The following is a 26,690-nucleotide window of genomic DNA, read 5'->3' on the forward strand; positions in this document are numbered from 1 at the left end:
GAATGAGAGGAGCCATATATGTCTCTGGAACCACAGCCAACAGAAAGGTGATTTATAGGTGAGTTATAGGCTAATGATAATAAATGTGTCCAATGCTGTCAGTATTGCACAATAAATCTCTAAGCCTTGTTTTCACTTTGCTTTAACCGTTTGCCACGTATTTTGAGTGTTTCACATCTACATTGTAAATTTATTTACATTGTAAATAAATTTGAAACAATTCAAAGCTGCTGTTTTCAGCACTCATTTTCATGAATCATTACTATAAAACAAGAAACTGGTGTGAAGTCACACACACACACACACGTCAGTGTGATCGCTGTGTGTTTCTGTGTCTTCACTCTCTGTAGCGGCTCTTTATTCACCATCAGCTGATCCTGAGGAAACTGAACTGACGTCTAAACACTGATCCTACAATAAAACACACAGACAGACACATATGAGTGTGAGACATTACTGAGTCACATCAAATCTGGAGATCATTTCAGGAAAAACAGCCGGAGATATTAGTATATTCATATTACAGCCATGTGATAAAAGTTGTGCATGTAGACATGTAAGGGATAAAAAAAATTTTTTATCTAGACCTATCCTATTCATAGATCATATTCACATCACAGAATTAAACTTATATTAAAATACAGAGACTAAAGTGGAGCTGAATTATTATCTGATATTCTCCAGTTACACACATGAGAACGGTCACTGGAATTGGGTCAATTTAAAGGCTTCAAATAAAGATATACTCACAGTAGTATAATGTCTCCAGTTTATAATGTGGATCATCCTTCAGATCAGAGAGCAACTTCATTCCTGATTCTCCTATTTTATTCCCAGACAGACTCAGATATCTTAGGTGTTCAGGGTTTGATCTCAGAGCTGAAGTCAGAGCAACACAACCTTCATCTGTGAGATCACACTCATACAACCTGTAGAGAACAATGACACACACTTCACTCTCAGTTCAGATCAGACCAGATCAGTTTAGCAGTGAATCCATTATTAAAGAGAAAGTTCAAACTTAAAGCACAAATTAATATGTTTGATGGATCATTAGATTGAGATCTAAAATGTCACAAAACATGATCATAAAACATCTAAAGTATCATTCAATCATGAAAAATATTCTCTCTCTTATTTGCACTATATTAAAATTCAGTCTTGTGCAAAATCTGCTTTAATAAATGACACTTTTCACAACATAGGATAGTTTTACTGTTAAGCCGACTGCACACGATTTGGCCGTCTGAGACAAATTTAGCAAATCCTAAAAGTTTCCTCTGATCTTAGGCCAAAACCTGAAGCGTTTGATCGTTAGTTTGATATTAGGGCTGCACGATTGATCGCAATGAAACCGCACGCGATCTGGTAAAGGTTGTGATTATTTTATGCAGTTTGTCAGTGAAGTACGGCTCTGTGATCGGTAATAAATGCTGCTCGATCTGAAAGCAAGAGGGTGTCACACACACACACACACACACACACACACACACACACACACACACACACACACAAAATATTCCCCGCCACAGAAGTACGATAACACACGTCATTCCAGGAAATCCCTATACCCATCATACATATCTGTAGCTGAATAAACAGAAGATTGAAACACATTGATTGATTTATTAAATGTTGTCTTTTGTTGGACAAGAGGTTCATAAATGCTTCTCATGTTTGGAAAGATGTCTGATGTGTGTTGCTTTTTCAAATAAACATTAAAAGCGACTCACTCGCAGTTCTTTCAGATGGAGCGGCGTTTACTACTGTAGGATTACAAATGTATTAAATGTTTAATTTATTTTTTACTGCAATAGTGTATAAACTGATACTGATTTCAGATGATTATTGAGTCTCCAGCAAGAGTCTCCTGTCCTGCCAGTCCTGTTTTCTCTATTGTATTTTAAATGAGTCGCATCACTGAGATTCTCACCTTTCAGCCTAGCTGTTGGGGAGACTTTCACCTTTTGTCTTTAATGGCTCTCGGATGGCCTTTGGAACCGGAGTTCCTGGCCATTTTTAGCATGTGAATAGTTATGCTGATTCCTAGCTCAGACGTTAAAGAATTAGACTGATTAGATTGGCAATACAATAGAGTGAATATGCTGATTTTGCTCAATTTCTCTAGATAACCTACCAGACCGGTTTTAGCTAGATAAGAATTAACTCCTCCTTGCTGTCGTATGATTTGTTTAAATTTGTCTCCACCCCAAGAAGTCTCCTCCCCCTTGGAATGTATAAATTACCATGTATACTGTTTAGATTCAGACTGTTTGAAAGAATTGCCGCCGCGATCAATAAAGAAGAACTTCTGCTTGAACGTGATCCAAACGTCTCCTGGTGTTTGTTTAGAAGAAGGAAAAGTTTCCTGCAGTTTTGGTGCCGCGACCCGGATAGAGCTACTCACAAAGATCTGACTGAGTTCCAGCTTCCTCCAACCTGAATCCAGCAAGCTCAAACAAAGATCTGCTTTCCAGACTGCATCTTTTGAAATCCAGAGCAAAACTTCCAGCTGAACAAAGCAAGGTCTGGTGAGTGCGACTATCCAAAAGAACCTACAAGACCAGTAATCCTCTGCGCCGTCAGAGAAGCGTTAACAAACAGCTGCAAGTTTTGTTAACTAAGTTATCCTCTAAAGTTTTTCTTTTAGAGATGAAAGTTATCCTCTGTTTTTAGGCAGGGAAGTTTAACATTACGCTAATATTTTGGTGTCCTCTGTTCTCAGGCAGGGAAGAATAGCATTACGTGCTAATATTTTGTTTTTGTTTCCCTGTTATTGTAGGCAGGGAAGTGTGAAAGTGTTGGTAATTTAGAAGGTTAACAATAGTTCACAAGTGTACCCTCTTGATCAGAGAAGTTTTAGTGTTTGTTGGTGTGGTGTTGGAAGGTTAACAATAGCTAAGCGGTGTCTGTTGATCAGAGAAGTTTTAGTGTTTTTTATTTTTAGTTTGTGGTAACAAAGAAACATCACAAAATGTAGGGCTGAATGATTATATATCGCGATATGATGAAACGCGATTTTGTAATCGCAAAAGCTGCGATTACTCTCTGGTCACGTGACACGCGATAGTAAAGCAGTCTGCACTGCAGATGAAGCATCAACTTGTTACGCTGCATGTAGGCCTGGCATAGGCTACAGGAAAGAACAGTTTGTTTAATTTATGCGATTGTGTTATAGATTCTCTTCAACGATTCTGTATGGATTCAGATAATTTCAGAATCGAGACTGAGCTTAGTTTTAAACACAGCGTTGCGTGATGACGCTGCGTGTGCTTTATACACAACCGTATTCTGCTTGCTTCTAATTCCTCTGTCACGCACACACACACACACACACATTCGAACCTTCCGAAAAAATAGTCTTTCATACAGATCGGAAAAGTTGAAGCGAATTGGACATTCGCGGGCTTCATTGCACTAGAATGGCACTCGCTGTGAAATACGCGCGCTTGATGTTCCTCTAGTAGTGCGCGGTCCCGCCCGCCGGTATTTTCCTTACAAATGCTCTATAAAGGCATCATATGTCTTTTGGAATGCAGTTGGCTTATATATTAAAAATAAAAACATGAAAACCATCGACAGAAGCGGCTTTCAATTTCAAATACTCACGCCCGCTTTGTGAAGAGCGCTCTCACATGCGGCTGTGAGCGACTCTGTCTACGTGTTTACTTGCATCTCAAAAATGCGTTTATGACGCGAAATTAATGTAAACAGTCAGTTATGTCTTAAGTTATTAAAAGGACAGGACAAACCACATCTTATATTTCAAAAGAGATCTGTGCATTAGTGTGAAGCAGCTTATCGTATCTAAACTGAGAAAGAAAAATCACTTAATCACAGCTCTTGAATGGAAAACATTCAGACTATTAAATACTGAAAGCACTCTTTGTTTATTGCTTGTAATGTTTTTTCCCCTCTTTGTTATTGATAACTTTTATGTTTTGAAGCTATTCGTTTATATAGCCTATTTAAAATTATTAACATGTAACGTTAACTGTATTAATTTCGTTTTTTAATGTGTAATTATTTTTAAAACTAGCCTACTTATAATTACATATGTAATTAAATAAATATTTAAAGTATTATTAATAAGATTCATTAAATAAAAAAGTTGATCGGCTCATTCCCACCCATATTTTACAATGATTTATTGCTTGTGTTTGTTGAATAATATAATAGATAAAGAGCTTAAAAAATAATCGCATATTAAATCGCAATCGCAATATTGGTAAAAATAAATCGCAATTAGATTATTTTCCAAAATCGTTCAGCCCTAACAAAATGGTTAGAAAAAATGCTAAGCTGGTTCCCACAACTGAAAAAAATGGTCTAGCAACTCCTTTGTGGTCAGACAGCGAATTCAAATCACTATTAGGAGTACAAATGAACCTAATAGTCACTGAGAAAGTTAGACAAGAACTAACGCAGAAATATGAGATTCATCCAGACAAGACTTGGTCGATAGATGAGTGTAAAAAGGTGCTTGGAGCAAGTATCCGCAAGAAAAATGTGAAGGGTATAATCTGTTGCCACAGAGAATTGGGTTTAGCACTAGCTACACAGCAGTCTCAGCGTAACTCCGAGCTTGAGGAAGAAAACAAAGAGCTACGAGCTAGAGTTTCCTCTTTGACTAAGAAATTGAACCGCAACAAAGCAATAGAAAAAACTGATGTAGAAGAAGTTAGTCAGCCTGATAACATTTATCCTGATTTACAAGCTTTCTTTGAAACAGATGTAGCCATCCAATCAGTAACTAATGAGCCTGTAAGTTCTGTAAGAGTATGTGGTGCTAGGAGAAGATCTCAGGGAACTGAGGGAACTGAAAGTGTTCCTCCCAACCCTTCTGTTGTCCAAATACAAACTGTTGCAAAAGCGCTAGGACCAAAATATATAGAGAGACCATCTCAGAGCTTACCTCCAGCACGCACAAATTTTTCTGAATTTAGAAGGGCATTGATCAGCAAAATGCGTCTTTATGACATGTGTCTGCCAGAAGTCACACAGCTGATGTCACAAATTTTAACTGAATCTGAATTCAACCTTTTTGAATCTGCTGTTACTTCTGAACTGATACATGCCAGTAAGGGTGATTTGAGAGAAGGCGTCTTGAAAATTCTAAAGAATATCCTGGGACCCAAAATAGATTGGTCTAGAATTAATAGCTGAGTACAAAAGAAAGAAGAAACTGTGAGTGAATATACTGAGAGGTTTTGTCAATCATCTGTAACTTACAGTGGAACCGTTGATGACCGTGAAAGTGTGCTAGATGATAAAGGACCCCTAGTTCGCATTTGGGCAGATGGCCTGGTAGCTGAGTACAGAAGAGCTTTGCCATTCCTAGATCTAACTTGGTCTAACAGAACTCTCAGAAGTAACTTAGAAAGGTTGGCTACATGGGAACGAGATGCTATTGTTAAAGACAAAGTGAGAATAGCAGCAGCTACATTTAGCACAGCAAAACAAGAAAACAGGTGGTCTAAAAAAGAAGGCAAATGCAACTATTGTGGAAAATTAGGACATTGGGAAAAAGAGTGTAGGAAGAAGTTGCAAGATACAATAAGAAATGCGATGCATAATTCTGCTCCTTCTCAGCCTGCTTACAACCCGGAAGCAGTTTCGCAAGTGTCCACTGAAGCTTTAGGACAGCTCGTTCAGGCTCTTCTAAGAGCACAACAAGACCAGGAAAAAAACGAATTGTTGGGGCTGTGAGTAGCTACCTTTCCCCTGTAATCCATCACAATGACAAAAGACTTTTTGTGAAAGGTAGCATAAAAGAGAAAGAGATTGACTTTTTGCTTGATACAGGTGCAGAAATTACAGTAATTCCTACAAAATTGGCTAAAGGTTTAAACATCCCATACCAGAAAAACAAACTTTGTTTAACTGGCGTAATAGGTGAAGATTCTGTTTTGTATGAAACCCCGCCCATAGAGGTACAATTTGGCCCGAAAACTCTGACTACATAATTGCTATGTGCTCCATTGAATACAGGTGCCATTTTAGGCATGGATCTCCAGAGACAAGTACATCTAACTTTAGACATGTCCTCAGAATCTGCTAGCATTAAAATTTCCTCAGCACAAGTTTCTACCAATAATGTAATCCCTCCAGAGTATGCTTTCTTACAGAATCATCCAATATGGGCTAAAGACAAAGATGATTGTGGTTTGTTGACAGGTGTAGAACCAGTTAAATTGACAGGGACTCCACCTCCGGTCATCAAACAATATCCGATCAATAAGGAAGCTATACAGGGGATCAAACCTATTGTAGAAAAGTTGCTGACGCAAGGAGTGCTAATTAAAACCAATAGTCCATGCAATTCACCCATATGGCCCATCAAGAAGTCCAATGCAACATGGAGACTTACAATAGACCATAGAGTAGCCAATAAACATATTGATAAAATCACCCCTCTAGTGGCAGATCCATCTACAATTTGTAATGGCTTACCATTGGATTGTAAGATTTTTTCAGTAATTGATATGTCTAATGGATTCTTTTCTGTACCGTTGCACTCTGACAGCCAGCCATGGTTAGCTTTCACAGTTGACTATGAACAATACCAGTGGACCCGATTGCCACAGGGATTTCAAAACTCCCCAACCATATAGCATCAGGCTGTCAGACGTGATTTGTGTGACCCAGAATGTCCGGTAAAACAGTCCACTATAATACAATATGTCGATGATATTTTGATTGCCTCAACAGATCACGAGGTACATCAAACTGAATTTGCAGCATTGTTGGACTATTTGCATAAAAGAGGACACAAATGCAGCTTTCACAAAGCTCAAATTGCTAAAAAGCAAGTCACATTTCTAGGTCAAACAATTGTTGCAGGAAATAGATCCATTACACAGGATCGAGCGGCTTCAGTCAAAACCATACCTCCGCCTACTACGATTAAAACACTCCGCTCATTTTTAGGAACAGCAGGTTACTGTAGACCGTGGATTGAAGAATATGCCTCGATTGTTCAGCCTCTCTATGACTTGTTGAAAGGCCATGGTAAAGATTCAGATTCTGTTTGTTTAGAAGAACTTCACCTCAAAGCTTTCAATGATTTAAAGAGAGCACTATGTCAAGCACCAGCATTAGGAATTGCCCAATCTGATAGGCCCTTTGTGCTATATGTCCATGAACACTTAGGCTTCATGACTGCATGTCTAATGCAAGATCATGGGGGCAGTTTACGCCCAATTCATTACTATTCTGGTAAACTTGACATAGTCGCTCAAGGTATGGGCCCATGCCTCAGAGCAGTACAGGCAGTTCATTTAGCGCTTCAGGCTTCATCAGGAATGGTGTTAGGACAGACTGTAAACGTAAGATGCCCTCACACAGTGTCCGCACTAATGAATCAAGCAAAAGTCACTTCTGTCACTTCCTCTCGTTGGGGAAATTGGTTAAAGACCCTCACAGCCCCGAATATTGTTTTACAGCGTGCACCAGTTACGAACCCATCCTCATGTATGATGTCTGCAATGACTGAAGTTGTGTTAGAGGATGAAGGTGAAATGACTCATGATTGTGTTACGCTTACTTATGCAGCGACAAGTGAAATAGCAGAAACTCCCATGGAGAACTCAGAATTGGAGTTGTTTGTTGATGGTTCCGCTCAAATTATTGAAGGTAACAGAAGAGCAGGATATGCAGTAACTTCCACCACTGAAGTAGTTGTTTCAGGTCGTCTTCCAGATCATTTTTCAGCTCAAGCTGCAGAACTAGTAGCCTTAACAAGAGCATGCACGCTAGCTTCAGGATCAGTTGCAAATATCTACACAGATTCCAGGTATGCTTTTGGGGTAATTCATGATTTTGGTGTCATTTGGCAAACCAGACAGTTTCTAACTTTTCCCACTTTTCCCACTTTTCCTTTTTCTTTTCCCACTTCTAGCTTCCGGTGGCGCTGCACTGCTTGCGACCCGGGCTCCTGCTCTTACTCCACTGCAATCGTCATTGTTTGTTTGTTCAGTTTTATTTCGTATGTATCTGCTTTTAGCCCTTTATTTTTATTTTTTGTGACTGCAACGCTGACACCAGCATGACAATGCTAGTTCAGTTGTGTCTAGTGGTTGCGGTACTGGGATACCTTGCACGGTGCCAAACACTATACACGGGTGTGGCATCATGGACGTCAATCAGCTACACCAGAGAAGCATTACTTGCGCTGGGCCATGCCGGACCACCTCCTTTGAACCTGCCTGTTTACGTGAGGTCGTCATCTGTACGCAATAGAAGGCACAGGAGACGAGGCCAACGTGGTGGAATACGGCAACGTCTTCGACGACGAGGAAACAGACCACCTTTACCGTCGATGATGCTATGCAATGCCAGATCATTGCATGGTAAAGTGGAGGAACTTCGAGCTAACTCCAAAGCATGCTTCGAATACCGTACTTCAAGTCTGATGGTGTTTACGGAAACATGGCTGCACCGCGATGTCCCGGACGCTGCTCTTGGGCTGGACGGATTCTCGCTGGTGCGCGCGGACAGGAATGCACAGTCAGGGAAAATCAGAGGCGGCGGTCTGGCTGTGTATGTGAGTAACGCTTGGTGTAAACAGTACACAATTAAAGACACAATCTGCTGTCCTGATGCTGAAGTTTTGTGCGTGAAAATGAGACCTTTCTATCTACCGAGGGAGTTTGGTAGCGTCATTGTTTGTGCGGTCTATGTCCCTCCGAGTGGAAGTCCGATAAAAGCAGCAGAGTGTATAGCTGACTGTGTCCACCAACAACTACAGTGCTCGCCAGATGCTCCCGTATTTATATTAGGTGATTTTAATCAGTGCAAGCTTGAATTGTTCTTGCATGGGTTCGAACAATATATAAAATGCGGGACAAGAAAAGATAGAACCCTAGACAAGTGCTATGGTAACATTAAAAGGGCTTATGAGGCCAGAGCGAAACCACCCCTGGCTAACTCCGACCACAACACTATCCATCTAATTCCTACATACAAGACTATGCTCAAACGCAGTAAACCATGCATGAAGGAAGTGACTGTATGGTCGGAAGACGCCATAGAGAGACTCAAAGGTTGTTTCCTCTGCACAGATTGGAATGTGTTTAATGATATAGACATTGATGTGACTACTGAGACAATAACGGACTATATAAACTTTTGTGTGGACAATATACTCCCTAAAAAGAATGTTATTATATACCCAAACAACAAACCTTATATAACTAAAGAAATTAAGAATTGCATTAACAGGAAAAAGGCGGCGTTTAAAAATCATGATCTTGTTGGGTTGAGAATAATACAAAAAGAGCTTAATCATCAGTTGAAAGAAGCAAGGGGCCGACAGAAAGATTTTATCGAGTGTCAGTTTTATACTTCAAATTCGAGGAAAATGTGGAATACAATGAAGGCTGTTACCAATATGGAAACAAATAGACGAACTTAATGACTTCTACCTGCGGTTTCAAACTCAGGATTTCTCTGATGAATGCAGATCTGTTATAGGCTCTCTGACGGAGGATAGGGCCACTAGATTACAGGTGGACAGTTCTAGGGTGCAATTATTGTTCAATCAGTTATGCATAAAGAAAGCTAGGGGACCTGATGGGATCTCTTCGCAGCTTTTGAAAACCTGTGCTGCAGAACTTACCCCAGTATGGTGTACACTTTTTCAACGTTCATTGGACTCACATATAGTTCCTGCGCTCTGGAAAAGAGCTGTGATCATTCCAATTCCAAAAAAGCCACATCCGTCCGAGAATAATGATTTTAGACCGGTAGCATTGACATCAATAATAATGAAATGCTTTGAGAGGTACATTGTGTCCGTATTAAAAAGTGAAGTGATGTCAAAGATTGATCCATGGCAGTTTGCGTACAGACAGGGCAGGAGTACGGATGATGCAGTGGGAAGTATCACTCATCTTGTATCTAAACATTTAGACGATTCAAAGGCATACGCGCGCCTACTTTTTATTGATTTTAGTTCAGCTTTTAATACTTTGCAACCGTATTTATTATTGGAGAAACTAAAACAGATGGATGTGAATCCTTCTATTATTAAATGGTATTTTTCTTTCTTAACGAACAGGACCCAACAGGTCAAGGTTAATAGGAGGATCTCCGATTCTCATGTCATTAGTACAGGAGTCCCGCAAGGGTGTGTGAGCTCCCCGGTTCTCTTCACATTGTATACAAACAGTTGTGTGAGGAATAATAGTAGCAACTATATTGTGAAATTTAGTGATGATACTGCGATTCTGAGCTTATTATACAAAGATCAAGACATTTCGTCGTACTGCTCTGAGATTAACCAGTTTATAGAGTGGTGTGACGCTATGCACCTGATTGTTAATGTGAGGAAAACTGAGGAGATGATATTCGATCCAAAGTCAATCGGTAATCATAGCCCTATACATATTCATGATGTTCCCATTTCACAAGTGTCCTCATATAAATATCTTGGTGTTTACATTGACTGTTCTCTTACATGGCAGGTTCATATAGATACTCTGTGCACTCGGCTACAACAAAGAATGTATTTTTTGAGAAGGTTAAGACTTTATGGTGTCAGTAGTAAGATCATGACGTTGTTTTATCAGGCTGTATTGGAGAATGTGATCAGCTACGGAATACATATTTGGTATGGCAATTTAACAGTAAATCTGAAATCCAGGCTTGGACGTTGTATTAAAACGGCCATGAAGATCACGGGCAGAACAGAGCCTTCTTATCTCCAGACCCTATATGAAAAATCTATATTGAGGGAGGCAAATAAGATTATGCATGATACAACACATGTCCTGTTCTCTGAGTTCGTAATGCTGCCATCAGGGAGAAGATTAAGAATGCCTAAATGTAGATTAAACCGGTTTAAGAACTCATTTATTCCATCAGCTGCTAAGTTAATAAATAATACCAAGTAGAATATAAGTAGAGTGGGTGATGCAAACTACTTGCCAACTGCTTTCATGTGTATAGAGTGGTGTGATGCCAATTACTTTCTTTTGTATACTGAGCTGTGATGCTTACTACTTCATGTGTATAGAGTTGCTGTGATGCCAATTACTTTCCTGTGTAAAGAGTGACGTGATGTCAATCAATTTCAAGTGTATAGAGTGACGTGATGTCAATTATTTTCCCGTGTAGAGAGTGACGTGATGTCAATCAATTTCAAGTGTATAGAGTGACGTGATGTCAATTAATTTTAAGTGTTTAGAGTGACGTGATGTCAATCAATTTTAAGAGGGTAGAGTGTTGTGTTGTCTACTACTTTTCTTTGCATACGAGTGGTGTGATGCCAACCACTTTCCTGTGTATAGAGTGTTGTGGTGCCTCTATTATTGTGTATTGTGTTTGTTTTATATGTTTGGAGATGCAGTGGATGTATTTGTGAGCCCAGAACAAATTTCCCATTGGGACAATAAAGTATACAACAACAACAACAACTTCAGCTGGATCCCCCATTAAGCATGCTGGATTAGTGAAAGATCTAATGTTTGCCATGAAACTTCCAAAGAAATTAGCAGTGATTAAAGTGAAAGCACATCTCACAACTAACACTGTGGAAGCTAAAGGTAATAATCTTGCAGATGTAGCAGCTAAACAGGCTTGTTCCTATGAGACTGTGCAAGTGTGTTCAGGTAGTACAGCACAGAAGACAATTCTGCCTCCTGAATCAATCATTGATCTGTACAAAGACGCTCCTTTATATGAAGCATGGACATGGTTAGACAAAGGAGCCACAGTGGATTCATCCGGTTGCTGGACCAAAGGGGGCAAGTATGTCGCTCCCGAATCACTGTTGCCATATTTGGCTCAACAAATACACAATTTGGGTCACAGTGGTCCAGCAACGATGAATAACAGGTTCTCAAATCAATGGTGGAATCCAAAATTCAGAAATATAGCCACCGAAACAGCCAAGAGATGTGTTACATGTCAGAAAAATAATGATGTACCAGCAGCCACTACACCAGCAGCACATACCCCAGCTCCACCAGGACCATTTCGTCACCTGCAAGTTGATTACATATCGTTGCCTCGTTGTAAGGGAAAAACTGACGTTTTGGTAGTAATAGACAAGTTCTCAAGATGGGTAGAAGCTTATCCAACAGGGCGTGCTACAGCTACACACACTGCTAAATGTCTTGTCACTGATTTCATTCCCAGATGGGGATTACCAGACAGCATTGACTCAGATCAAGGTACACACTTCACAGGACAGGTAGTCAAGGAAGTGTCTAGAATGTTGAAGATTAAGTAGAATCTACATTGCCCATATAGGCCACAAGCATCAGTACAGGTTGAACAGGCAAACAAAACAATCAAAACCAGGCTAAGCAAAATGCATCAGGAAGGAGTATCGTGGGTTGAAGCATTGCCAGCTGTACTGTGTAGTATGAGAGCGTCACCTAACAGGTCAGTAGGATTGAGCCCTCATGAGATTATTACAGGACGCCCAATGCAGATGCCAGGTGTGATTGATCTTAGAAATGCTGATGTTCACATTGCCTCAGATGCCCTGATCTCTTACTGTGAACACCTTACAAAGGCAGTACAGAGTGCCAGAGAGAGAGTTGAGTTGTGTTGGCCGACTCCACCAGAGGGTGGACACACAATCATCCCAGGTCAGTGGGTCATGATAAAATCATTCAGACAGAAGCCGTTAGAACCTAAGTGGCACGGACCACATCAAGTAATGTTGATAACAGCAGCTGCAGTATTGTGTCAGGGAAAGAAAACATGGACTCATGTGTCACATTGCAAAGTGGTTCCTCCCCCTACAGGGATAGGATAGGACACATGGATCAGTGAGGAGCCCAGGGAAGAACTGGAAGCAACAGGCTTCTGGGGGCCAAACCTGCGGCGAAGACTCCCTTATAGGCCCTCCCCCTCCACTAGTCCATCATCACCTCACTGTTTCCTTTTAGGTGTCTCATGAATGAAGAATTAGGGAAAGAAGGAACCACAAATAGCAGACTCAGATTGAACAGAGGATACAACCCATATGTTTGCAGTCTTTACAACAAATACTGCTCAGTTGCTTTTGTACTCTTTTGTTTTTCTTTCTTCCTCTGTGCAGATACCACATGGCTGTCCTGAGACCCATATGCACCGACCTCCTCACCTGCGTATGAAGCCACAAAATTCCAGAAAACGACTCGACCCACTGCCGAGCCAACTATCACAAAGAAAGAAAAAAATACACAACGCAGAGACTCACCTACGGGAACTTCAGTCATCCCTACAACATGATCAAGATTGTCGTACTACTAACCATCATGGACATCGCACAAAGTATGGACTCCAAAAACAACATATTATTAGAGCTGATGAATATGTCAAAGAACGCCTTGTTTGCTGGAAAGAACGTTTGCATGCCACACGCACCTTCAGTAGGAGCAGGAATCCCATGGGTGGCACACCCTATCTCCAAATGTGACACGTGTACCTTATTCGATCATCATACCAGTGGATTATACAACAAGGATACATGTCACAACGTAACAATTCCTCCAGCTTCTCCGTGTTGCATTCCTGGACTACCATCCTGCAACCTAACTTCAGCTACTCCCATCATGACAGATCTACTCCTGCCAATGATGTTCTATTGGTGCATGGAAAATTATGCCCCAGCATCGACTCCACTGGGTGAAATTCCTCGTGAACGTTGCAGCTTTGTGATTGAAAGAGGAACAGAATCCCATGTGTACGTTACAACAACAGATAATAAAGAGGAAAAGGACTTAAACGAGTGTCTCTCCAGGAACCCATCCCTACCAAATTTATTTGCAATAAATCAGCTGTGTATGATTCCTCCACCAACTGGCACTTTTTGGTTATGTGGAACTTCTGTCTACAGCATCCTACCCAGCCAATTCAACGGCAGGTGCACCGTGGTTTATGTTCTACCAGCTATCAGAGAAAATACACACTCCACCCCAAGCTCTCCACAGTTACATAATTCAGCTCCTTCTACCAACCAAGAAGATGGCTGCATTCCCGGACTCACTTGTGCACAAACATGGTGGTCTAGAACTCTTGGAGCATTAATCCCATCGTATGGTGCCATGCAGGCTCTCGATCAAGTCAGAAGCCTGTCGGATTCTGTACAGAAATTGGCCAATGATACGGCTTTGGCCCTGGGCAACATCACGGACACTCTTGCTTCGCACAAGATAATGATCTTACAGAACAGAGTGGCCTTGGATTATATTCTTGCAACACAAGGGGGAGCCTGCACCATTATCGGCCCTGAATGCTGCACAGGTTTAATGGATCCAACCGAGAACTTGAACAAAATCCAACAAGACATTCTTGATCTTTCAGATAAATTACACAAGATGACTGAAGATGATTCTTCATGGTTCGGAAACTTGTTAGGTAAACCCTGGCTGTCGATTTAGGAAATAGCAATTCTGCTGTTCTTTCTCCTACTGGCGTGCTATCTATGCATCCACAGTATCAAGTGTTTAATTCAACAAATGACTCACGCCTCTCACGAGAAAATGACAGTTTCAAACAGAAAAGACTATTACCCGTAGGATACTTCACGAACCCTAATTGCATGTTTGTTTCTGTGTCCGCATGCAATTACAGAAGAACTACACAGATCCGAAGCTACGTGCCTGTAACTTAGACAAGTTACAAGAATGAACTTGCTTTTTAAGTGTCTAAAATTTGTATATTATGTGAGAGTTTTTAAGAACTCTCAAACGGGGGACTGTAGGATTACAAATGTATTAAATGTTTAATTTAGTTTTTTCTGCAATAGTGTATAAACTGATACTGATTTCAGATGATTACTGAGTCTCCAGCAAGAGTCTCCTGTCCTGCCAGTCCTGTTTTCTCTATTGTATTTTAAATGAGTCGCATCACTGAGATTCTCACCTTTCAGCCTAGCTGTTGGGGAGACTTTCACCTTTTGTCTTTAATGCCTCTCGGATGGCCTTTGGAGTTCCTGGCCATTTTTAGCATGTGAATAGTTATGCTGATTCCTAGCTCAGACATTAAAGAATTAGACTGATTAGATTGGCAATACAATAGAGTGAATATGCTGATTTTGCTCAATTTCTCTAGATAACCTACCAGACCGGTTTTAGCTAGATAAGAATTAACTCCTCCTTGCTGTCGTATGATTTGTTTAAATTTGTCTCCACCCCAAGAAGTCTCCTCCCCCTTGGAATGTATAAATTACCATGTATACTGTTTAGATTCAGACTGTTTGAAAGAATTGCCGCCGCGATCAATAAAGAAGAACTTCTGCTTGAACGTGATTCAAACGTCTCCTGGTATTTGTTTAGAAGAAGGAAAAGTTTCCTACACTATAGTGACAGTATACTGACCAGAGCCGTACGTCACTGACACGCTGCACATAATAAATAATCACAGCTTTTGCGATTTCATAATAGCATTGAGCAAAATCGGTTTAAGCGTGATTTCATGTTAATTGGGATTAATCGTGCAGCCCTATTTGATATGTTCACCGACAGCCGATTAATGACCGTTGCGATCAAATTTGACCTCGGACGAGATTCTGGCAGTGTCAGAAGATTTGACTCACAGTCCTGCAGTGATTCTCCTACGACAACCGTCACATTGTCTTCGTTTTTCAAGTCAAGCCATGACCAAAATAAACATTAGAGATTTCTTTGTAGCCACCATTTTAATCCCGCGTGTAACGCAGCTCGCATCACCAAACGTGTCATTGATTGATGATGTAAAACAATCATTTCAATCATTTACCGCTCACTTTAGAGTGTACATAGGCTAGTTTTGCTATGTCACTTAGATCTGTATGTAATATATATAGTTTTTTTTTTTTTTCATTTTACAAAATTAAAAACAATCCTTTAGAAAGTGTCAATGCAGAAAGATTAACATAATTAACAGTAAGAATGAATCCTGCATGTTCTTCATTTCTCAGTTCTGACTGTGTTGAGCTCGAGTCTGTTTAAAGTCAAGAGACTGAAATGTTGATTGTGTGTGAAAGTGTGTATTTCAGTGTGACTCTCAGTCCTGCAGTTTCATGTTATTGAGGATCAGCTCATGTGTTCAATCATTTACAGCTCAATAATCTGAACTCACAGCAGCAGAAAGAGGCTGAACACTTCAAATATACTTTACATTGTGATTCATGTGTGAGAGTCATATATGACCTTACTTCAGTTTCTCCAGTTTACAGAGAGGATTCTGTAGGACATCAGACAGCAGATTCACTGATTTTCCTATTTTATTCCAAGACAGACTCAGTTCTCTCAGGTGTTCAGGGTTTGATCTCAGAGCTGAAGTCAGAGCAGCAAAACCTTCATCTGTGAGATCACAATTACTCAACCTGTAGAGAACAATGACACACACTTCACTCTCAGTTCAGATCAGATCAGTTTAGCAGTGAATCCATTATTAAAGAGAAAGTTCAAACTTAAAGGTCCCATGACATGGGGTTATTATATTATTTTATAATGTTTCCTGGGTTGCCCTTATAATGTTAGTATGTTTTTTAGATAAAAAATAGTCATAATTTAGAAACAAAAGGCATTTTTCCTAGCCCAGTTTTAGCCTCGGATTTGAACGCTCTGTTTGAAGGGGCGTGTCTGTGTGAGACTTCGGTGTAACCGGCCACTGCTGTGATTGGCTGACATGCTTGCATATGAAATAGCTACTTATTACATGTGAAACTCTCTCGAATACTTTTACTACAGTTATTATACGTTTTTACTATTACAGCTATCGAGATTAACAAATCGTCAGAAGTTTTTAAAGTATTTAGATCTATTCCCATCACATACAATGTTGCCGTGATGAGCATTGAGCAGATGACAGTCTGTTGTTGATCGCGAGAATGAAGATCTTATCATTGCAACGCAGTTTCTGCACTCTCTGCTTTCACCAATGCAAACACGATGATGTAAATACAGTAAGAGCTTCATGTGCAGTGTAACGTGCGTCATTGATTTAATAACGAGTTTGGCAAGTGTCCAGATAAACTCGATCGCGCTGTGTCCATGAGAAAATGAGCTAGGAAGTAGGAGCGCGCGCGCGCGATTCCTACAAAGATTGTTCTTTGATCGCTTTCTGTATATAATTTATTCACAATTTAAATACGATTATTTTCGTCCTACTAAAAGAAACGATGTGAAGTTGATATTTTAGTCACTGGCTTGACTTACTGAGGCATAAACAACAGTATTGAACGATCTGAGAGAAAGATTACCTGTCTGAACTTGAACAATTACACATCAGAAAGTGTTGCTTGGTAGCTCGATCGATGTATTTTCAGACGTTCGTCGAGGCCAGCTCTGTATTGACCCAAGCTGAGGAAACAGTCGTCGGTGAAATGTTTGCCGCAGACATGCAAAACTTTGGGGAACTTTCCGGCGCATTTCCAGAGAAAATGAAATTAATCCACTGGGGCTTGGATGAAGGAACTAAAAAAAAGGCTTCGGTGTTCATTTGTACATCCAATTATTGAGCAATTATATGCTTCGCTCGCTCAAAAGCCATGATATCTCCCGTGGACAAACTAAAATCGCGCGCACGCGTTCCTACTTCCTAGCTCATTTTCTCATGCGGGAAATATTCTCTGGGCGGGCAAAGCAGAGAAAGGGGAGGTAACATTTCCTCCGTATGACGTCATACGGAGGAGATTCAAGATCAGCCCGATTGAGCTTCCACTTTTTCAAAGGCAGAGAAAGATAGCAAAAGCTCGATTTACACTGATTGAAATTTCTAGAAATTTGGGGACCATATACAGGCTAGGGGAACTCATATTAATGTTAAAAAACCTCAAAAAGTGAAAATTTCATGTCATGGGACCTTTAAAGAACAAATTAATATATTTGATGGATCATTAGACTTGGGGATTGCCCCACTGAAACTGGTGGAATATATTATTGACCGCTGCAGAACTCTGGTCAGGGAGTCGGAGTCATCAGATAGAGTTTAGACGTTTATTGCACAAGAGTGACCATAAACACATAATAGTGTACTTAAAGGTAGTTTCTGAAATAAATAATATAACAGAAATAAATACTCATTGTCTAAATATATTCAACAACTTAACATATGCAAACTCAAATATAAACATCTCATTAAAGTGCACTGATACATGAAATATAAATGGAGAAATATATTAGTATTAGTCTGCAATAACAAACTGCATAGTGCAATTAAATTGACAAAAACACCAAAATATGGATGATAGAAATTGGACTGTCTCGTTAATAAAGGCAGTAATAAATGACAACCAGTGAAGGATATTATCCCACGGAGAAATGCACTTCAAGGTAATAACTAAACATGAACAATAATACGAACCGCGATGCTAGCGGGATAATCCGCTCGTTAAGCAGGATCAAATTACAGAAAGATCGCTAGACATGAACAACATCACAATGGGATACAGTGACAATCTGTTAACTATATACATTAGAAGAAAACTTACTTTGTCAAACTTTATCTTGCACATAAACACTGCACATGAATGTGTGCACGCGATATGATCGCTCAACTGGAGTAGCTTAGTGAATAGGCAATTGCACTGAGTCCATACGTGCTGAGAATGCTGCACTATTATTGCAGGTTATTTGCGTACAACGCAACTTAAAACGTCACACACATAGCTACCTTACTACTTAAAGGGAGAGCATTCACAACAATTAGATTGAGATCTAAAATGTCACAAAACATCTAAAGTATCATTCAATCAGGAAAAATAATCTCTTATTTTATATTAAAAATCAGTCCTGTGTTCAGTCTGCTTTAATAAATGAGACTATTCACTACATAAGTTAGTTTTACTGTTACTGAGATATGTATGGAGTGTCAATTAGTGTGTGTGTGTGTGTGTGTGTGTGTGTGTGTGTGTGTGTGTGTGTGTGTGTGTGTGTCAATGCAGAAATATGAACATAATTAACAGTAAGAATGAATCCTGCATGTTCTTCATTTCTCAGTTCTGACTGTGTTGAGCTTGAGTCTGTTTAAAGTCAAGAGACTGAAATGTTGATTGTGTGTGAAAGTGTGTATTTCAGTGTGACTCAGTCCTGCAGTTTCATGTTATTGAGGATCAGCTCATGTGTTCAATCCTTTACAGCTCAATAATCTGAACTCACAGCAGCAGAAAGAGGCTGAACACTTCAAATATACTTTACATTGTGATTCATGTGTGAGAGTCAAATATGATCTAACCTCAGTTTCTCCAGTTTACAGAGAGGATTCTGTAGGACATCAGACAGCAGATTCACTGATTCTCCTATTTTATTCTCAGTCAGACTCAGTTCTCTCAGGTGTTCAGGGTTTGATCTCAGAGCTGAAGTCAGAGCAGCAAAACCTTCATCTGTGAGATCACAATTACTCAACCTGTAGAGAACAACGACACACACTTCACTCTCTCAGTTCAGATCAGATCAGTTTAGCAGTGAATCCATTATTAAAGAGAAAGTTCAAACTTAAAGCACAAATTAATATGTTTGATGAATCATTAGATTGAGATCTAAAATGTCACAAAACATGATCATAAAACATCTAAAGTATCATTCAATCAGGAAAAATAATCTCTTATTTACACTATACTAAAATTCAGTCTTGTGCAAAATCTGCTTTAATAAATGAGACTTTTCACAACATAGGTCAGTTTTACTGTTAAGCCGACTGCACACTGTGTGATTCCTCTGATCTTAGGCCAAAACCTGAAGAGTTAGAAAATTTGTTTGATATTAGGGCTGCACGATTAATTGAAATGAAACCGCACGCGATCTGGTAAAGGCTGTGATTATTTTATGCAGTTTGTCAGTGAAGTACGGCTCTGTGATCGGCAGTAAATGCTGCTCGATCTGAAATGCTATAAGTAGCTGAATAAACAGAAGATTGAAATGCTTTGATTGATTTATTAAATGTTGTCTTTTCTTGAACAAGAGGTTCATAAATGCTTATCATGTCTGGAAAGATGTTTGATGTGTGTTGCTTTTTCAAATGCACATTAAAAGCGACTCAGACTCGCAGTTCTTTCAGATGGAGCGGCGTTTACTACTGACCAGAGCCGTACGTCACTGACACGCTGCACATAATAAATAATCACAGCTTTTGCGATTTCAGAATATTTATAAGCAAAATCGGTTTCATGTTAATTGGGATTAATCGTGCAGCCCTATTTGATATGTTCACCGACAGCCGATTAATGACCGTTGCGATCAAATTTGACCTCGGACGAGATTCTGGCAGTGTCAGCAGATTTGACTCACAGTCCTGCAGTGATTCTCCTACGACAACCGTCACATTGTCTTTGCTTTTCAAGTCAAGCCATGACCAAAATAAACATTAGAGATTTCTTCGTAGCCACCATTTTAATCCCGCGTGTAACGCAGCTCACATCACCAAACGTGTCATTGATTGATGATGTAAAACATGTTCAATCATTTACAGCTCAATAATCTGAACTCACAGCAGCAGAAAGAGGCTGAACACTTCAAATATACTTTACATTTGCCACGTTTCCACTGTCACTTCCGGGGCTTGATCGAGGGTTTCTCGGGGCCAACGGCCAGGATTTCTGGCCTGTCGAATACCTTGGGCCAAAGCAGGCCAGCTCGGGCTAGAGGAGTGGTCACGAACAGAGGCGGAGTTTACCGGAGTCGGGAGACGGGAGTGGTGGATGATTCTGTCAACATTAACCCCCTGGGGTCGGCAATCACGCCGGCGTGATTTGCGCGTTTTTTTTTCACATAGCAGCTGAATAAACTTAAAATACTCCGTCATATATGGTCATACAGACTTAATAAAAATGAAAAAAGAATCTGTGAGATGTCTACTTTTGTATGTGTCCACTTACAATCAAAACAAAACGTTGTGCTTTTGTAAAATAAAGAAATTAAACAGGGTGTGCTTTCTGCCTCTCCGTCTCGTGAACTTTTTTTTCTTGAGCACGTCTATAAACATTAAAAAAACTCAGCGAATACTTGTCACACATTTGTGAGCTCTATATATTTATAATCATTTAAGTGTGTAGTTTTAAATTATCTGATTCAAAACGAAAACAAATATTCTCTGTTTAAGTAATTTGTATAAAACCAACAAGATATTCAGTTTCTCTAACCTTTGCTCATTAGTTTTAATGTGACCACACCCACACGCGCAAAACATATAGAGATGCAAATCGTCCATGTGTCGCGCGAACGCCCCCATTACCTCAACAACAAAGCGGCAAACTTTATCAGTCCACTGCAGTCGTCGAGTTTGGAAGACATGCTGTGAGATTATTGGGTTTACATCTGAAGAAGAAGATCGCGATTTGAAGACAAGAACGATTTTAAGGTAAGAAATAATCCTGAATTATATTAGTTAGTGTTATTGTTGCATAAACTTCACATTGCCATTGAACTGTTGCTCGATGCTTCAGTGAATGTTCCCTGCACGCGCTGTGAGAGTTTGAGTCATTCGCACGACGTGCGTTTGAAAAGCAAAATGCACCATGATTTTACTCCAATCTCATTTCATAACGTCATATCGATTGTAAACATTTGAAGTAACATATGATAATCAATATGTTTTTCTCTAGTGTAGTGTTACTGAAGTGTTCCTTTTTAACTATGCCTGCTATACTATTGTTCTTATTATTTGATTCAGCCCTGCAGGTATATGCCTACAAGGCACAACAAATATATATATATATGTATATATATATATATATGTGTGTGTGTGTGTGTATTTTGTAAATTTTAAAAAGGAATTTTCACCAGAAATCTAAAATGTATTCCCACAATCATGCAGCCCTGGTTTCTTCTTGATATCAGCATGTTCACAGCTTTTTTATATATATATTTTTAGGTAGCTACCCGTCCTGCTGACTTCAACATGAGCATGAGGAGGTAAAGTGAAAAATCAAACACCTTGGAAATGACAGGTAGGCTATGCACTATGTTTCAGGAAAGGAAAGGTGTGTGACTGGTTAAGTCTCTGTCTTTAGTTCAGTGTGTTAAATAATGTGCTTTTTTGCCATTTGTTGTGTATCTTTGGATGATGTTGTGTTGTAAATAAATTCAAACAATCAAAAAGCCATTCTTTTTTAAATCTCATTCTTTGTGCAAGGTAATGTAATGATAGTGCCTGAGAGCTCCTAATAGGGCCATTATGGGAGGGCCTTTGTCTTTTCTCAGGTGTGAAACACTCAATATTCATGGTGGTTAACGCCTCCTCGCATAAAGCTTTCTTACACAAAACATGTCATACAAATTTTAAATCAATATATTGTCTTATCTGAATGAGTATTCAGGATGATTTTCACATAGTTTTGGAGCAAATATTCTAGGCTACGTGATACAATTTTCAAAAGCCTTGCGAAGAAATAATTAGTTTGTGTTTCATGACATTATTTCAGTGACTTTTTTTTTGGTCATTTTCACAAACCACGCATAAATGTTATTATCTCAAAACTACAAACTTTTACATACATGCTGCTGACATATTATTGTAGCAGAGTTTGTGATGAATGCAGTGTAATAATACTTTAGTCATGAAAATGTCACAAGTAACAGAAATAAGCACAAATGTTAGAGCATGTCAGAACACCTCCAGGACCCAGAAAACACCTCAGACCCCAGAGGGTTAAAGACTTTTTAAATAATTGAACTCCCTTTCATGTTTGAATGCCTTCTATTTGTGATCCGATGTGGATTTTGATCACCGTATAAGGTAGAAATATTTATACGCGATGCAAAAGACTATGCACGCTAACCATTACCATAGTAAACATAGTAAACGCTTGAAGATACGCATTGTAAAAAAACACGGTGAACGCTTGAAGAAATCAGACCGATCATAAAGGCTATCACAATCATGTTTTTATTTTATCTGTCAGTAGCCTACGTCTCGTCTCTTTATACCGGACTATCATAAAATAAAGCAACTTTTTTTTCGGGAGCTTCCTCTGTTTCTCTGACTGAAAATATCTGTAGCCTACTGGGAGTCGAGAGAGTGGTAAAGCTCCTCAGGTCGTATTTTTGGTGGCATATATTTGTAGAAATGATCATTCTTTCTAAATGTGATGTAAATATGTCCTGTAACTACCAAATAAACAGAAGCGACTGAATTCATTATGATCAATGTATCACTTTTTATTGTAAACCTGTGGTAAAACATCGATGCTTGGCTTTTAAATATTCAAGTAAACAACAAAAATGCCAGCAAACGGTCACTTTTATCATATTTGTTTTGCGATGCACGCTGTTTCCAGTGATTTCTTTCTGATTAGTTTTCTAATAAAACTTCCATTTGTTGGTTAAATGATGGGTTAGTGTGACGTTGTTCCAGAGAGGCGTGTTACGGGCATGTTTTAGTGAAGCGCTGTGGAGCTTCTGGCCCGACAGTGGAAACGCAGGCCTGGTGCTACTGGCCCGAAGCTATTAGCCCTGCACGGCCCGTTTAAAGCCCTGGCTCGCACTGGCCTGACAGTGGAAACGCGGCTAATGTGATTCATGTGTGAGAGTCAAATATGATCTTACCACAGTTTCTCCAGTTTACAGAGAGGATTCTGTAGGACATCAGACAGCAGATTCAATGATTCTCCTATTTTATTCCCAGACAGACTCAGTTCTCTCAGGTGTTCAGGGTTTGATCTCAGAGCTGAAGTCAGAGCAGCAAAACCTTCATCTGTGATGCCACAATTACTCAACCTGTAGAGAACAATGACACACACTTCACTCTCAGTTCAGATCAGATCAGTTTAGCAGTGAATCCATTATTAAAGGGATACTTCACCTCTGGAAAGATGAATGTGTATTTCAAATGGGTAATTTATGTAGTAGAAATGTGAAATTATTTTTGAATTTGGAGCCTTCTAGACTGAGAAAAGCCAGAAAATTAATGCCATTAATTTTGGGTCATGTGGATGAAAGACAACAACTCCCAGAATGCACTTGCTTCGCTGCCCTACAAGGCCACTCCCAAGCCACACCTACCGGTAAGTGCACAGTTAAACAGCTAGGCTAGGCTACAAGTTGACTCGAAACTTAAAAGACGCTGTTTTATCGTGAGTCTTCGTGACGAGTCTGCCCGGGATTGTCCGGAATTGGACGAAAATGTCCGGGATTCGGCTGTTTGCGTTCTACAGTCGCCATTCATCATGTTTACTGTGGCAAGCAGAACGAGACTGAGGGCCGCGGGAGAACGACGCGAGGACTGTGGCGTGATTACTGATGAGCGGCACCTGTGAGACGGACCGGTCTCGTATCTCATGGAGGAGCGGGAATTTTCTTAACAATGTTAAAACGCACATCAAGCGATCACTTGTTTAACCCTCTGAGGTCGGCAAACGCGCGGGCACGTTTTGCTCGTTTTTTTTTACATAGCAGCAAAATAGACCTAAAATACTCCGTCAGTTTTGGTCATACAGCCTTAAGAAATATGAAAAAATAAGCTGTTAAATGTCTACTTTTTTATGTGTCCACTTACAATCGAAATAAAACATTGTGCTTTTGTAAAATAAAGAAAGTAAACAGGGAGTGCTTTCTGCCTCTCCGTCTCCGTGAACTTTTTTTCTGAAGCACGTCTCTAAACTCAAACAAAACTCAGCGAATACTATTCACTCAGACATGAGATATATATCTCTATAATCATTTAAGTGTGTAGTTTTAAATTATCTAATTCAAAACTAAAAGAAATATTCTGTTTATGTAATCTCTATATATTAAGAGCGAGAGATCAGCCGTTCTCATTATCGTTCTGGCATCTCATTACTCTGCTAATGTGACACGCCCATCGAGACACGCGCGCTTCAGACGCAGATCTGAAGCAACACATGCAAACCAGTCAATGCCCACAACAGCTGGATAACACACTCGCTGTGAGGAATAATAATATCGTGATAATCCTGGAAATTTTACCTCAAACGTGCTGGAGTAGCCTAACAACGGATCCAGCTGCAGATGATCAGTAAGTGCTTTGTTCTAATCGCGATATGAAATGGTGTCTGTAAACCGCAAAAGACTGTTTAAATTTTAATCGCGTTTCTGTGTTTTAATGAATGAACGGCACAGACGCATGTTGTTGTTTAGCTACTACAGCTCGCACGTGTCTGTGTGTGAATGAAACTATCTATATTGCCTACTGAGATGAGTAAAAATCGACTGAATACGTTGAAATAAAATGTCTTTGTATAAGCAACATATTAAACTGCAAATTAACATTTATGCCCTAATATATAGGCTATTATAAAAGACGATATGTTACAGACGAAATATGAAAGACAACATTTCGTTTTGGATAGATTATAAAGTTTTTACTGCCACATCAAAACCTAATTTACAAGGTGCAAACAAAATCTTAAAAGATCAATATAAGCCTTCTCTTTAAATTATTTTTGTGTTTTATTAGTGACAAATTTGGGGAGAGGATAGCCTACATAATCCAAAACTTTCTGAAAATACGAATGAGAATTAACTGCACAATTACTAGAAATGTTTACCTTGGATATTATACAATTTGCAAGCAGACACAGTTTGTGGAAAAATACACTTTTTCAAGATGTTTCCAACTCTGAACCAATTCTGTAGTTATATATATATATATATATGTATGTATGTATGTGTGTGTGTGTGTATATATATATATGTGTGTGTGTATGTATATATATATATATGTGTGTGTGTGTATGTGTGTGTGTGTGTGTTGTCTTTGCATTCTTTCTTGTGGCTCAGTGACACCTGAATGAAATGCTCATTAGTATGCAGCATTAGCAGGTCTTTGTCTCCTCAGGTGTGAATGAGGACATTATTCATGACCTTGTTGGATCATTCACGCCCACCTGCATATTGCCTTTCCAAACAAAAAGTGTCTTACAAAATTTAAATCAATCTATTGTTTAATGTGAACGATTAGCCCGGATGATTTTCAGATCATTTTAAAGTAAACACTTTAGCCGACAACATCCATTAGTCAAAAGTATTGTGGGAATATGTGAAGTTGGTCGTTTGTGGTCTTATATCAGAACATTTAAGTTTGAGTTTTTTGAATAACCACGCATAAATAATATTCTCTCAAAAATGCAAACATGTACATACATGTTGCTCACATATTATGATAGCCATGTTCGTGCTAAATAGAGTGTAATTATACCTTTGCCATTAATATGTTTATAAGCAACTGAAAAAAATACAAATATCAGGTCATGTCAAAACATCTCAAGGACCCCAAAAACACCTTGGTCCCCAGAGGGTTAACGTTCATGTAAACACAACATTCATATTCACCAATCGGAATGAATTCAGTTGAAACAAAAGGTATGCATGTAAACAATGCAATGAGTCTTTTTAAAGTCAAGAGACTGAAATGTTGGTTGTGTGTGAAAGTATGTATTTCAGTGTGACTCTCAGTCTTGCAGCTTCATGTTATTGAGTATCAGCTCATGTGTTCAATCATTTACAGCTCAATAATCTGAACTCACAGCAGCAGAAAGAGGCTGAACACTTCAAATATACTTTACATTGTGATTCATGTGTGAGAGTCAAATATGATCTTACCACAGTTTCTCCAGTTTACAGAGAGGATTCTGTAGGACATCAGACAGCAGATTCACTGATTCTCCTATTTTATTCCCAGACAGACTCAGTTCTCTCAGGTGTTCAGGGTTTGATCTCAGAGCTGAAGTCAGAGCAGCAAAACCTTCATTTGTGAGATCACAATAACTCAACCTGTAGAGAGATGAAAATCAAATATCATAATTTAAAACA

At 39.3% G+C, this 26,690-nt stretch overlaps 1 protein-coding gene across 3 annotated transcripts in view; it reads right to left on the bottom strand.

Annotated features, from left to right (window-relative positions):
- LOC306997004 (NACHT, LRR and PYD domains-containing protein 3-like) overlaps nt 1-26,690 on the bottom strand; it is an 85,120-nt gene that overhangs the window by 53,473 nt on the left and 4,957 nt on the right. For 2 of the 3 annotated variants that reach the window (XR_013797235.1, XR_013797236.1), the window contains 3 exons: nt 26,481-26,651; nt 19,008-19,329; nt 15,805-15,983 (listed from right to left, as the gene is read on the bottom strand). Coding sequence is in view for 1 of the 3 variants with exons in the window: in XM_079609990.1 (XP_079466116.1) it covers nt 751-929; nt 16,136-16,306; nt 19,159-19,329; nt 23,466-23,636; nt 26,481-26,651 (863 nt within the window). In the remaining 2 variants the exon portion in view is untranslated. Of the gene's footprint in view, nt 1-750; nt 930-15,804; nt 15,984-16,135; nt 16,307-19,007; nt 19,330-23,465; nt 23,637-26,480; nt 26,652-26,690 lie in introns of those variants that run through there. The other variant, XM_079609990.1, reaches the window with a different exon arrangement.

Source organism: Phoxinus phoxinus (assembly GCF_949152265.1).
Source record: "Phoxinus phoxinus genome assembly, chromosome: 4".
NCBI classification, from domain to species: Eukaryota; Metazoa; Chordata; class Actinopteri; order Cypriniformes; family Leuciscidae; genus Phoxinus; species Phoxinus phoxinus.